This window comes from Colias croceus, chromosome 26, assembly GCF_905220415.1.
Source record: "Colias croceus chromosome 26, ilColCroc2.1".
Lineage (NCBI taxonomy): Eukaryota > Metazoa > Arthropoda > Insecta > Lepidoptera > Pieridae > Colias > Colias croceus.
Genome location: NC_059562.1, coordinates 725928 through 741904, shown reverse-complemented (window position 1 = coordinate 741904; position 15977 = coordinate 725928). Strand labels below are relative to the sequence as shown.

At 35.3% G+C, this 15977-nt stretch overlaps 1 protein-coding gene across 2 annotated transcripts in view; it reads left to right on the top strand.

The window, feature by feature from the left end:
* Positions 1–15977, top strand: part of LOC123703404 (tyrosine-protein phosphatase 69D) — a 37760-nt gene that overhangs the window by 4616 nt on the left and 17167 nt on the right. For both annotated transcript variants that reach the window (XM_045651356.1, XM_045651355.1), the window contains exons 3-13: positions 5637–5908; positions 6167–6909; positions 7332–7511; positions 7962–8068; positions 8545–8689; positions 9326–9405; positions 9796–9933; positions 10318–10596; positions 14610–14737; positions 15211–15320; positions 15823–15947. In XM_045651356.1, the coding sequence (XP_045507312.1) occupies positions 5637–5908; positions 6167–6909; positions 7332–7511; positions 7962–8068; positions 8545–8689; positions 9326–9405; positions 9796–9933; positions 10318–10596; positions 14610–14737; positions 15211–15320; positions 15823–15947 (2307 nt within the window). The remainder of the gene's footprint in view (positions 1–5636; positions 5909–6166; positions 6910–7331; positions 7512–7961; positions 8069–8544; positions 8690–9325; positions 9406–9795; positions 9934–10317; positions 10597–14609; positions 14738–15210; positions 15321–15822; positions 15948–15977) is intronic.

Here is a 15977-nt window from a genome sequence, read left to right as displayed (position 1 = left end):
CCTACAGCACACAGTAAGATCTTAACTATGGCAGCCGAGAAGGAGTCCTCACTCCTTGCCATAAGTGATAAGATCCCAAAACAATTCATCTTTGACAAGAAATATAAGATACAGCTGCGTGAATACACGTCAGAACACAACAGCGTTGAAGACCTACTAATCTTCACGGACGGGTCCAAGACTGGAAATGGGACGGGTGCTGGGGTCTTCTCTGAGGACCTAAACATTAACATCTCGCACCCCTTGGGACCCCATAATACAGTCTTTCAGGCTGAATGCCTAGGACTTCTACTTGCAGCTTCGGCCATAATTAAAAGAAATGTAACAAACTATTCGATTCGGATCTTATCGGATAGCAAAGCAGCACTCATGGCAATCAAAAGCCATGAAATCACTTCAGGGTTGACCCTTGAGTGTCACTTAGCCCTAACTAAGGTATGTGACCTGGGAAATTCCCTAGTACTACAATGGATAAAAGGACACAGTAACTCACGTGGAAACGATGCTGCTGATATACTAGCCAGAAGGGCATCTGAAACACCGGTCATGGGACCTTTTCCCATTATACCGATACCTGCTAGCTGGACCCGGATGATGATTACCCAGCTCACTAGCACTGCTCAGAGAGCAGAATGGTCAAGCAGATCTGACTGCAAGCAAGCCAGAGAAGCCCTACCGGACATTGACTCGAGACTTGCACGTCGGCTTCTCAACCTACGTAGAGTGCAACTACGCGTAATAACAGGGACCCTCACAGGGCACGGCCCCTTCAACAAACATCTCTTCAATCTAGGGATCACAGACAGTCCGCTATGCAGAGCTTGCATGGCGACCGAGGAAACGGCAGCCCACGTCATCATGGAATGTAAGGGGGTTGCGGAGTACAGGGCAAGACACCTGGGGTCTCCTGGGTCCCTCCCCGAAGCCTTTGGCAGCCCTCACAAGCTGCTTGGCTTCATGGAGGAGCTCGGGTGGTTTCAGTTTTAGCTGGTTTCCCCCACCTCCCTCTCTCACGCAAAATAGGCGCTTGACGTCGAGTTGCGGAGAAATGCCCGTCTATTATTATTATTATTTGTTTTGCGGAAAATCGAGCATATCCTATCGTACATAAATAGTAATACTAATTACTAGCTGTGCCCCGCGGTTTTACTCGTATTGCTCCTATTGGTCTTAGCGTGATGACATATAGCCTGTAGCCTTCCTCAGTTAATGGGCTATCTAAGACCGAAAAAAAATTTCAAGTCGTTTAAGTAGTTCCTGAGATTATCGCGTTCAAACCAACAAACAAACTCTTCAGCTTTATAATATTATAGTTAGTAAAGTATAGATTTCGCGTCACCCATTGTTTAATTATGTTTACTAACACGATGAGTTTGTGCGTAAACTTGATATTGTCCTATCTTTGTGACATCATTTGCGTTTTAGATGTTTTATTTTGCGGAATAGTATTTACTATTTAGTATTTACTATTTTATACATTTCTATACAGTATACACACGTATATATAATTCTCGTTTGCGTTATAGTGTCGTTTAACTCCTCCGAAACTGCTCTACCGATTTTAATGACATTTTGTTGTATTAGTTTTGGAATGGAACATGTTTTCTAAAAGATATGCTCTATTATTTTTGTATCTATTCGTTTCTTTCAACAAGACGCCTTTGAGACCAATTGAATTGTAGCTATATTTAAACGTTTCCTCTCTATATCATCCCTACTAAGAAGCTTATCTCCTGTCACATTCTACGAGCTTCATACGTTTCCGTTTAGCCGTTTTTGCGATGCAATAACGAACTGATATATAATAAAGACGTGTGTAAAAGTAAGCGTAAATATTAGAATAGGTACTATACCTATATTATATGCAGCTTTACTAAAATAAGCTCTAGACTTTTTCTAATAGCTTTAATAATTAGAATAATGAATAATATTCATTATTCTAACGTCACACTTTGTTAAAGTTTTTTAGTGCACAAGTTATGCTTTTTAGTGCGCCTTGGCGCCTTAATATAACGTAACTGTTACATTATTTGAATTTAAAACAATCAAAATGTATCATAACATAATCGTCTTTCTTCAAGTATACAAATAAAACCCTTGAAATAATTACACGTTTTACACCAAATAATACGATTACAAAATATTATGTTATCAAATTTCATCTCGTAACCCACAATCTCGAGAAACATTTGTGATATATGTAGTTACATAAAATAATTGTGCCGGCGCGGCGTTTGAATACATTGTGCTATAATCGAGATCACCTGACCTCGCTCAAATTTTCATTGTTAACCTAAATAGGTACGTTACGAGAATTAAGGTAAATGTAGGAGTCGTATAATATGTTTGAACGTGATTGTTTTGGATGTGGTACGATTACTATAGGGAAACGTGTACGTTCTGCTTTTAAGAATGAAGAGTTTTTTAACCGATTTCAAAAAAAAGGAGGAGGTTATCAATTCGGCCTGTAGGTATATTTTTCCCATTGTCCCAAAATTTTAATTTTATTTGGATAGGCCCAGTAGTTTTTATTTTATGAACATTTTTTTCTGATGTCTCGATGTAGCAAGTAACTTTGATTCACTTCCCGGTAACCGATTGAGCTAAATTTTGTACCTATACGTATTTGAAATCGGTTGTTTTTAACGTAGCTATTTTTATTATAATATCAAACGAGTTTTTAAAGATAATATTTCTTAGAGGTTAATTAACTATTAATCGCATATCTAGCCGTTGCAATCTAGAAGCCCCGAGTTAAAAGACTATAAAGACAAAAACGTTTGGAAAATAGACTTAAATAATGCAGATGGTAAACTAAACTCGACGACATGCGACAGTATTTTGATACAAAATAATAATAATATTCGGTTATAATGATTACAGTTTGGGTGGGGTATCGCAATTTGTTGCAATTTCATGCTTATTTCACACGATAGATAAATACCAGGGACGTAGTCGGTATAATCCCAGACGATGTTCACGGAGTTCCTCTAGTTTAAGAGTCAGCGTACATATTTTTGTAAAGTTAATGTTTTTGGCAAAATAAAGATTTTATTTATTTTTATTTTATGTGTAGGGTTAATTAAGTATAAGAAGTGTACAAAAACTTAAATAACAATATATTTTGTACTTGTTAATATACACAGTATCCAAATCTTTGATCAAAGCTCGCTCAGTTTTCAATGCTTAATTATAATATATATATATTATATCTTCAGAATGAATACTCTATTTATCTCTTTCATTTGTATACGACGATAACTAACTTGGATATCTCTAATTCAGAATCTCTTTTAACTTATTATATTCAAGTTTAATAACGAATTCAAAACAATATATAATTATATACACAATATGAAGTTAGCCATAGTTATCATCATAATAAGTGCAACTTTTTAAAACTTTCATTCATAAAAGCTACTCTTTACTAGGTAATCATTATCCAACAAAATACAGTCTATCTCCGATCAAGGCACAAGCTAAGTTCCAAGAATGCACATTACATACACATCGTACTATGTTGTACTAACATGTACATACCTACTATCAGGCATCAGCTTGCAGACGGTTATCAGATTTCAGCTCAGTTGCAGGGGGGCGCGTGTTTAATCAATCGACGGGGTACATGCTACGGATATGGAGGTGTCTCGATTAGCGCCAATAGAACTTGCATATTTCGTGTGTATGAAAATGAAAATAGGGGAATGTAGGATTTGTTGTTTCATTGGGCTGAAAATAGGTCGATTGTACAAGTCTATATAACTGCGTTAAAAACAACCCACTCTTACTTGCACTTGCAACATTTACAAATACAGACAAAAATGCTTCTTAAAATAAAAACTACTGGGCCTATCCGAATAAAATTTTTATGGGACCAATTCGACACCATCCCGCATCGAACAAAAAAAGAATCACGTAAATCGGTTCAGAAACCTCGTAGTAATCGGTGTACATACATAAAAAAAACATACCGGCCGAATTGATAACCTCCTCCTTTTTTTGAAGTCGGTTAAAAAGTCTTTAGCTTAAGTGTTTGTTTATTTGTTTGAACGCGCTAATCTCAGGAACTACCGGTCCGATTTGAAAAATTATTTCGCTATATCACCACGCTAAGACCAACAGGAGCGGAGCCACGCGGGTGGAACCGCGGGGCGCAGCTAGTGTTTTATAATTAAGCTTAATGATATCGTGCGTTTACATTATTTGTTGTAAATTCTTAGGTAGTTACCATTTCGTAAATGAAAATTTTGATTAACAAAAGTAAAATCATTATTTATGTGTAAGCGTACGGCAAATTTGCTAAAACCATAGGATGGTTTTAGCAAATTTGCCGTACGCTTACACTTGTTTATTATTTCACTTACAACAGAGGAGATTTTGATTAATCATGGCTTACGATTTCTTGAATGAATAAAGTAATAAGAAAATGCCGGCCGGTTCGATTGCTTTTCGAATTAAATATTTACGTAAGAAAATGGAGTCCCCTGTCTCGCAGGCAGGTGTTGCATGTCACATCTGTTTCTAGTGATCGATTGTCTTTAAGGGCGAGTGGGTTTTTTTGCATGATATATTTAATTTATACTTTCATGTCGAGGCGAGAGCACGAAAACTATCGTCTAAGTATTCGTATCGACATCGAGAGCATGTGTATGGGAATGGGAAGTTTAAAGCGCCCCTGCCGTGCGTTATTGGAACTAATTTTAAATGTGACAATACGAATAATTATAATATTTTATAATAAATAATACTTAGTTGCTATATTTTTTTTTATTATATTGTATTTATATACTTATTTATGAACAGAATAATCGCAAAAGTGCTTTATATTCATTTTTACGAGTAGTTCATAAAACAACTCTTTGAATATTTTTTTTATTCATCGGTTTTAACAAAAAGTTCAACTATTGCTAATTGAAACTACATAGGTAGGTATTTCAAATAATTAGCCTTGATGAAGTCTACGATACCTATCTAAGTCTATTGTGTGGAATTGTATAAAATTATAAAATTAATTATTTTGTGAACCTCTAGTTATTTAAAGCAATGTAATTTAGATAAATAATTCAATGCTACCAATTATACAGCACAATTTTAATAAAATTATTAGGTACTAGCGGTCCGCCCCGGCTTCGGCCGTGGTACATTTTTCGCAATAAAAGGTAGCCTATGGTATTTCTTGGAGTCTAAAGATTGTCTGTGCCAAATTTCATCAAAATCGGTCCAGTAGTTTATGCGTGAAAACCTACATACATACTTACAAACCTTTCCTCTTTATAATATTAGTACATATAGAAAAACTCTATGTATTTCTTACTACATTAAGTAAGATGATCATGTAAAGTCGTTATATTTCAGCTTAAAATTTATTTTCGTGTTAAATAATACATTCCCTTACTTACGTTGGTACATTATCCTTTTCAATGATGTTCAAATTTATTCTCGTTGTTGTGATTCATACATAATATGAAATATTATTTCATGTATAACCATTCATGTAAAAGTTTAACCGTTACATAATATAAAACCTTATAGGGAATCGTGTACCATCTTCAACCACATCTTAGCTTAACATCAGACAAGATTGTGGTTAAGCGCTTCCTTATTGACAGTAAAGAAACGTTGAATTTTTGTTCCAGAATAAAACAATACATTGAAGAGAGGCTTTTACACAAAAAGGATTTAGATGGCAATCAAAAGAAGTATAAATTAGTTAACATTACAATCGCAAATACGACAGCAGACGACGACGGGAACTTCACATGTATTGCCAAACTAGGGGAGAAGAGGTCGGATAAAGTGGTCGTATTAGATCTTAGCTTTCCCGGCAAATTGGTAAGGAATACCCCTGGGCCCATCAAACAGAATGTCTCCGACCAGGCTAACGTCACCATGGAATGCGTTTTCGAAGGTGAGTCAGCATAAATTCATCCCAACTTTACTACGCAATTGTATATATTTTTAGTATGAATTTTAACAGTCATCGTCAATTAGTCTAATTACTATTCACAAACCTCGAAAAATGCTATTTTAAACTTTCCACTTTTTGAATAAAATAAATCGTCACAGCTCGCAGATTTAAGGATACACAGCATTTTAGGTCAACAATCCACTCAAGTGACTGTTAAAATTTTCAACGTAAAGGAAACGTTTATTTTGTCTTTTTCAGTTTTTAAACCTGGCGAAGTGAAGTGGTGGAAACGAGGTAAAGATGACGAGATAACAGAGCTCACAACAAAACCCCCGAGTAAAATTGGTCTCAAACAAATACAGAGTAACTACGACCTCCATATACGGAGTCCTGAAGATAATGGCACATATGTCTGCCAAATATTTGATACTGTCACCTCTACTAACATTTCGGGAAACGTAGACATTATAGTGTACGCCCCACCACAAGTTCTCGTCGATACTGTTATACCGATCAGCGCGTCTCAACTGTTCCTTAATTGGACAGTTCGATCTTACAACTCGCCAATCAAAACCTACAATCTTATGTACCGGAAACTGCCGTCCACAGACTTCAGTCTGTACACAAGAGAAAAGATCGGAGTTAAGAACATTTCCTTCGTAATGGAAGGTCTGGAAAAGTCTACGAAGTACCAGCTCAAGTTAGAAGTGACCACGATGCACGGGCAGAGCAAACCGCATATATACGAGTCGACCGTGCGGACCCTGGATAAAGATCCTATTTTTGTGCCAAATATTGCTATTAATGGTTTCTCCGCAACATCAGTGACGATAGGCTGGGCTCCTCCACCGGAAGATATTGCAGAATTGATACATTATTACCTTCTAGAGGCGAGGAAAATGGATGAAGTGGCACCAAGAAGAGCTTACCACTCCAGGGATAGTCGGAATTTACCCTATATGTTTGATAATCTGGAACCCCACAGCACTTATGTATTTCGGGTAAGTTATTCATTAACATTAATTATTATTTCTCAATATCATGGATGATTTCTATTCATAAAGCTTTAGTAATCAATTTGATACAGTTGTATTTTCATGGTTGTAGTTGATAGTACACAGAACATTGTAAATTAAGAATGCGTACTATGGAATTTTACACATAATTTAACTATACCTACATCATCTATACTTCTGAACTGTTTTTTTCTGAATCATCATTGATAAGTTTGTTTTAGATGAAATATTAGAATACAAAATATTTTTTTATAATTTATAGTCACTTACTATATTTTATTTCATTCGTTTTGAAATGCTTTCATTTACCATCTATAGTGATATGTGTCTTCCAACCGTATTTAACACTTTTATTTGGCACTCATCATTGCAGATCTAATCTTTTTTATATATTTTTCACTGTCCAGGTGTGCGCATGCTCCGACTTCACCAAGCGCTGCGGGAACTGGTCCAGCGAGATGCAAGCTGCGACCCTGGACGGTATCCCGGGAAGGCCGGCCAACGTCAGCGTGCACTGCGCAAGCAGTTGGATAAACCTCACCTGGCAGCCGCCCATCAAGCCAAACGCGGAGATCAAGGGATACACGGTCAGTTGTGCTAGTGTTGCCATGGTTACCTCTCTAACGATGTGACCTTCACGCTGGACGGCAGGCCAACGTCTATTGGCCATCCTGATTTGTGTTATGTCGATTTTTTGAATTATGTAAGGTTTGGGTTCAATGAAAGTGATTGAATCAATGGTTAATTATGTGATGAGAAATGAAATTTGCACTTTTAAAGCTCTCCTGATGAGAAGCTTTTGAAAGTGCATCAATGACAGCTTTATCGCCAAAATAAGTGTTAAAAAGTTCAGTAATAATTCTGCTCTATTTATCGAAAAAAAAGACAAAATATACCTTATTAAGAAGAGTAGAATTGTATTTCAATCCCAAAATTCATCATTCATTACAACTTAATTATCTATTCAAAATATCTCCGCCCAAAATAAAAGTTCTGCATAATTTAATAACTATTTATATTACATTTATAATTTACAGATGGAATTAACTGGTAACGCAACGTACAGGGACAGATATGGTACAATCAAGGAAGCTATGTGGGGACCGCTCACCAAGTTCAAAACAAATGATTCTAGGAGTGTCAGGTACTTTAATAATAAGTAAACTATATATTTTAGCTAGTGATATTAATAAAGATAAAAAACAGTATGTTTAGATAGTAGTAAAAAATATTCATTGAAATTAACACCTTATTTCGTCGCAATTATTTTTAAAGTCTATTATATTGCTTATTCGAAAACTCTGCCTCATACACACGTAGGTAGAGTTTTGCTTCGGACGGTTTTTACCGTGATTCTGAATTGAAAGATAAGCTTCGAACAGTTTTTGAGCGTGATGCTGAGTTGATTTTTTTTATTATTATATGTAAAAATATCTATGTCTGTGCAAAAATAGACACTTAAATTATCACTTCTGTGCATAAGGTACCACAAACATTGTACTCTTTTATTTAAATTTAATTTATTTATAAGGCAGTTTGATCATTGTACAATTTAACATTTGTAAGATAGTATATCTTTTTACAATATTATTCACGCGTTATATAAACAAATCCCCATAGATTCGAAGACCTGCAACCGAACACGAACTACACGGTGCGTCTCAGCGCAATGACTCGAACCCGGCGCCGCGGAGAGGAAGAAACTAGGTACTGCTCCACTGAACCGGCGCCGCCGGATTCCCCGCCACGACCACGGTGGAGGAAGGTGAGTGTAGAGAGAGATAGAAAAAAAATGTTTGCGTGTACACAGTACAGTACGTGTAGTATACACACGTAAGAAGTGAAACTTCTTTATGACCTTATTTTTAAAAAAATAATTTACTATATGCAGCTTTACAGAAATACGTCGAATCACGCGTGGAAGGGTAAAGAAAAAAATGGCGCGTAACGAAAAAATGTTACACTAAATTTTTTTCCAACCCCGATAAAAAAGTTTCACTTCAAAAAGAGACGGAAAGAGAAGTGTGATAAGAGAAGGAAAGATAGAAGAAATGTTTGTTAAGTGTGTTAGGGGTGAAAGGCAGATTAAAAATAAAGGAAATAGAGGTAGATTTAACAAGTTTTAAACACGCTTTATTAGATAAATAATTGAGTATCGTCGTTTTGAACAGTGAGTGGAGTTACGGACAGATGTAAAAATCAATAAATTACGTTTTATTTATTTTATTCGTGAATTTGGAATAGTCTTAAAGTAGCACTGTGTCCTGCATGATAAATTCGACTTGTGCGTATAAGGTTCCGCTCTAAACGCCAGAATCCTCATATCAATTGGTTAGACGTTTGGATAATTCAGATGTAGAAAGAGATAAAGTTAATTGAGTATTGTTTATTTTTATTGCAGATATTGGAAAATGATAGATACATGTTCACTATGTATCTGCCGAGGATTTCAGAACGGAATGGACCTATCTGCTGTTACAGGTACGACCTCAAAATAAATTTAATTGTATCTTAAATAAATACATTTTCCAAGTTGTAATTACTGTTATATACTCATGTATGCAGTACACATTGAAATAAAATTAATCACTTCGTTATTTATTTATATTTATATTTAAATACTATTATTATTATTACTTTATTAAAGCTGTTATTGCAGAAGGATTTTATTGCAGTGTATTAAATAAATGTTACAAATTAAATAACCTAAATACATACCAAATAATTGATACAAAATTTTTAAAAATTGTACGCCACATGGCAGATCACCTCATGCAATGTTATAACCCTTATAACCTGTAAATCACAATAAATCATTTGAATTTGAATTTGAATAATCTTGTTAATTTAAAAATTTTCTCATATTTCCAGAGTGTACTTGGTGAGGCTATTGCCCCATTCGGATTGGACAAACTTGCCCCCAGCTCGAGATATTAGCGTGTTACAGTATGAAGAGGCACATGCAGTCCAACCTACACTAGGGGCATATATTACTGATGTGTTTTCCAAGTTAGTTATCATTTTCTTTATTATTGTCCTATAAATATTTACATTATTTATTTATTTAAGTATTTGTTGTACCATACCATTTAACGTAAAATATATTATGATATAGATTGGACGTAAAGTAAAAATTTACGTAGAGTAAACGTTAATACATTGTTGTGATGTTCTCATGAAATTAAATGCTTGACTTACGTTTACAAAAAAAAGAGATATTATATTATACATGTTTTCGTATTTGCTATTACAAATTGTTAAATTTGTTGTTTGATGATATAGCAATAATATACAAAGCTAAAGAAATACACTGTTTAGTTTCTTTTGAAAAATGAAAAAAAAAATTACCTACATTACAATGAAATATCTAATGAAAATGCGTAATACCAACAGCGACAGATTCCCCTCCGACTCCGAAGTGATACTCGGCGACGGCAAATCGATCTACGACAAAGAGGACCCGGCCCTAACGCGGCCATCTTGCAAGCGGTGTCTGCGCAAACCGCGCAAGCCGTTAGACGCGCCCGTGGTCCCCCCCCGTGCGCCCACGACCGCGCCCACGACCACGTCCGCGCCCACGACCAGGGATGAATTATTTGATGATGAAGTGGATACGACCGCGGATCCCGATGAGGAGAGGCGCGAGAGGAGGTCCTATGTGGAGGTTGATAGGTAACTGCTGTGACACTATTTAGTTCCAAACTAAGCTTAAAAAATTGTATTGTGGAAACTAGTACAATATTTTTTTCTGTTGGTCGGTAGCGGTCAAGTTAATTAATACGTTCAAAGTTCTTTATATAAATACCAACCTGGGCACTAAGTTGATCTAGCCCGACTGCCGTGCATTCCTGACTCCACCTTTTCCCCCATATTACTCGACTCCGGTTGCATAGATCTTACCCGGAGTGGCAACGGCGCAAATATTTGAGCGACGTTGCCAAACGTATTCATGGAGAAATTGATATACTCAACATTTTTATTGCTAAGATCTCGAACTGAATCGACTCCGTAACGGCCAAAATTCAGAAACCCATAAACACTTGTTGGCTCCGTTTTATATACCAAATCCAAAGTCGTATGTTGATCAGATCCATTTATATTATCAAAATTACAGCTTTATTTGATCCGACAAAACGAAACTGTATATTAAGTAACATAGATTATTTTTCGTAAACCCTACAGTATTTGTTGGCTCCGTACACAAACATATTATAGTTAGGTAATGTTCCATACATTGCTAAATCCGCCTAGACTAGACGAACTCGACTCCGTAACGGTTCAAATTTTGAAATGCTCAAACACTTCTTGACTCCGTTTTATATACCAAATCATAAGTCGTATGTTGATCTGTTCCATTTATATGCACTTGCATGACATTGACATGGGGATATGAAATTAGGGCTAGCAAAAAATCTCCTGAGTTTTATGGAAGTTGAAGAAGTCGACCGTAATTCAATTGAAACTTATAGAAAACGTTGTGAAACTAAAAATTCGGGACCCTAAAAAGATAGATATTTGGACGAACCTTTCGTCATACAGTGACGGTGATAATTCTCAAGTAGTATGCATCCTACAAATAACAACCTACCTCTTGAATCATCAGTAAATATCAAGATAATTATCATAATATTTATTGACGTAGCCTATGCTCTGATTCTGATATCAATCTGATAAAATAATTAAAATGTTAGATTTAGGTCAAACAAATGACGACTCATATTCCTGCACAAATTATCCATTACGGAGTAAATATGAGTGTACGCAGATCGCCAACACGTTTAACCAGCAGTGGTGCAGTGCGTACTGCCGGTGGATCGCATCCCGATCTATCGAAGCTAAGTTCGTTTTCTACGAGTTCTACGCCAACTGATACTCAAATTACTTACAGAAAACGGAAACAACCGCTAGAACCAGATTGCAGATTTAGTGATGATATGAAGGATATTCGGTCGGAGTTGAGCCGTATTAGTACATTACTTGAAAAATATGTATGCTCAAATGAACAAAAAGTAAACAAAATTCATGAAAACATTTCTGAGGTAAAAACACAAATTACCGAAATTAAATCGTCTAATGAACAATCCTTGAATTTAATTCGCCAAAATACGAATCAAATCAATGAAATTAAGTCATCAGCATGTATGATAATTACTGAACAAAACATATTGAAGAGTACTATTTCTCAATTAGAATCCCAGATAAACTAGGGTGAGAGTAAAATAAAATCACTGGAATTAAATCTTTAATCAATAAATCAGTCAGCCAATTCATCGGGTTTTACGTCTAAAAATCAACTTCATATAATTTAAAACTTAATCAAGGAACTACGGGACAGAAAGAGCCGCGAAAAAAATGTAATTTTTACTCGTTTCCTAGAATCGACATCTTATAACTCAAAGGAGAGGAAATCTAAAGACAACTACGAAATTTAAAAAAAAATCCTCACTAATAAGTTCAGACCTACCGAAGCCAGTAAAAAAAATATATAATTATAAATAACCTTAATTCAAACTGTAGTACAGGTCTTGATGCTATTACTACAAAAACAATTAAATGCATCAAAGAACAAGTAGATAACTGCGTTAAAAACAACCGACTTCAAACTTGCACTTGCAACATTTACAAATACAGACAAAAATGCCCATAAAATAAAAACTACTGGGCCTATCCGAATAAAATTTTTATGGGACCAATTCAACACCACCCCGCATCGAACAAAAAAGAATCACGTAAATCGGTTCAGAAACCTCGGAGTAATCGGTGTACATACATAAAAAAAAACATACCGGCCGAATTGATAACCTCCTCCTTTTTTTTGAAGTCGGTTAAAAATTAAATCATACCTTAAGCGACTGTTTTAACCAAGCCATAAGTCAAAGACGTTTTCCGGACTCGTTAAAAATAGCGAAGGTAACTCCTATCTATAAGAGTGGCTCAAAATTTGAACCTGGTAACTATAGGCCAATTTCGGTTTTGCCAGTATTGTCAAAAATATTGGAGAAGATTTTACACACGAGATTAGAAAAATATTTAGACTCATTTAATTTTATTTCAGTGCGTCAATACGGATTTAAGCCAAAAAGTAACACTCTGTCAGCGACTATGGACCTAACTATTAAAATAAAACAGAACATTGAAGCAAACAATATAGTTTTGGGAGTGTTTACTGTTTATTGACCTACAAAAGGCCTTTGATACCGTTTCTCACGAACTTTTAATAAAGAAATTAGCATCCATTAACATTAATGGTAAAGCACTAGATATGCTGAAATCATATTTAAAAAATCGATCATGAATAGTTAAAATAGATAACCATGATAGCATTCCCTTACCAATTACATGTGGCATACCACAAGGTTCGATTCTAGGCCCATTGCTTTTTTTAATTTATATTAATAATTTCCAAGATTTAAAGCTAAATGGTCACCTAACACTTTGTGCGGATGACACCTGTCTGTTTTATTTTGGTCCCTCTATACATGACATGATAGCGCAAGCACAAAATGATTTAAACAAATTAAATAAATAAATGCAATCTACTAAAAATAAATATATCTAAATTCAAAGCTCATAACAAAATTATTCCACCACACGCTCCACTTAAAATTAACGGTGTTGTATTAGAACATAAAACCCCCGAGAAATACCTAGGTTTGCGAATCGACAGCTCTCTGAAATGGAATTATCACATCGACCACCTAAAAAATAAATTATCAGCACTTCCTAGATCTCTGCATAATATTACTTCTTGCATTCCTCATAAATTACGCCACACCATCTACAACACGTTAGTAAAGCCGCACCTAATGTATTTAATAGAAGTATCGGGGAGTGCTTACAAAAATAAATTAGCGCCACTCCAAATTTTACAAAATAAAATCATTAAAACTATCTTTAACTATCCTTTTTTAACTTCTACAAATAAAATCTACGACGACACTAAAATAATGAATTTAAATCAATTATACTTTTATATTACGTGTATGTTCATCCGCAAAGCGCTACATAAGAACATAAATACAAAATACAAATATTATATTTTCAACATCAAATCGCCACTATCCTAATAGACGAGCTAGCTATCTTGCCCTCCCGAAGATCCGAACAAATTATGGAAGGCGAACGGCAACATACGTTTCTATAACGGGAATAAATGTCTTTAAATCTTCAAATGTCTAAGGCCGCAAGCAACCAATGGCTGAGCTCGGTGGGCTCTGATTGGCTCATTTGAATCGGATCAACAAGAGCTAAAACGCAAAAAAGGTGGATTTGTATAAAAAGCACGTAATTATTATTATTACTGATGGTTACACTTGTGGCTCCGTTCGGATCCACATACGGACGGTGGTGTGGCAATGGATCCACAAATACCAACCGGATCAACAAGTGAAAACGGATCAAATAATTACTAACTATATGGCACGTTTGATCAACATAGTGCCCATGGAGATATATATATATATACAAAATGTATATTATGAGATTGTATTTTTCATTTGGTTTACTCTACAAAAAAATTAATGATACTTTAAAATTAATGATTTTGTTAATTAATATTTATATATATAATATATATATATATATAAAATACAATACGTGGAAGGTTTGTATATATATTTCTTTTAAACTAATCTAAAATGCATACAAAATGTGCAATATTGTATTTAACATAACTTATTCAACAGAGATTACATGAAGAACCCGATGATGATGGACAAGCTCGTGGATGAGGAGCAGGATTGGGAGGAAGTCATAGTTAAAGATGGCCATTTGGACCCAGCAGCAAATTACACGTTATTTGTGGAATTGATACGTGAGTAGACCGTTTATAAATGTATTTTTTTTTTCGTTTTCGTTTGCAAATTCAAATGTTGTGACAATTTTTTTAGAGTTTAAAAGTAACAGACTGAAAATTGACACATTATTTATTTGATATTTTGTCCTGCAGTAGTCATAGTTATAGGATACTAGATTACCGCCTGCGGCTTTGCCCGCGTTTTCAAAAGAAAACCCGCATAGTTCCCATTCCCGTGGGATTTCCGGGATAAAACCTATCCTATGTGTTAATCCAAGTTACCCTCTATATGTGTGCTAAATTTCATTGTAATCGGTTCAGTAGTTTATACGTGAAAACCATATATACATACAAACCTTTCCTCTTTATAATATTAGTATATAAATACAAAACACATCTATTTATCTATATTTTGGAGCATTTTTTATAACATCTTACGAAGCATGAAATCTCTGAAGGTAATGGAGGAACTAAATATTTAAAATTTGCAGCTGGCAGTGAACAAGACGAGCCGATTTACAGCGAATACGTGAATGTACTTATGCCGGCCGCAACCCCGCGACCCTCCACGCACAATACGTCACTCGAAATCGCGTTACTGGTATGTTTTTTTAAGAGTTCCATTATTGAAGTTATACTTCTTTTGGTGCGATGGAGAAAAATGATGAGAGTGAATTTTTACGATGCGCGCGCACACCGACACGAAGTGAAGCATGAAGTTAGTTCTAGGTGGTATGAAAATTGATAACTATGTTCAAGTTGTATATTCTAGTATTTTTTTAAATATATTTTTACAATGTTTCAAATTATACAGTTCATTTTTCTTTCGTTTGTCGCTACATCAGATATTGTGTTCAATAAAATTATACTCTAAATGTAACCAACAATTACAGGCAATTATTACTTGCGACAATGTAATGACAAATGTAATTTAATCAAAATAACTTAGGAAACAGGAAGAATGGAAATAATAAACAATTGAAATTTCATTAAATTCAGAATTAAAATGTTCTGTTTTTCTAAATGAGTATAAATCAGATTCTAGAGTACGTAGATTGATAGATAGAATACTTGTTTAAATTGTATTGTATGCGCATGCGCAGGCAACGTGCGCAGTGGCCGGGTTAGTAGTGGCCGTGATGGTGGGCGTGTGCGTTGCGCAGGCGCGGTCATCGCGTAAGCTGCCGCACGCACATCTTGAGATGAACCCGCTGCAGGCTGCGCTGAGGTATGCACGGATATACAAACAAACACATAC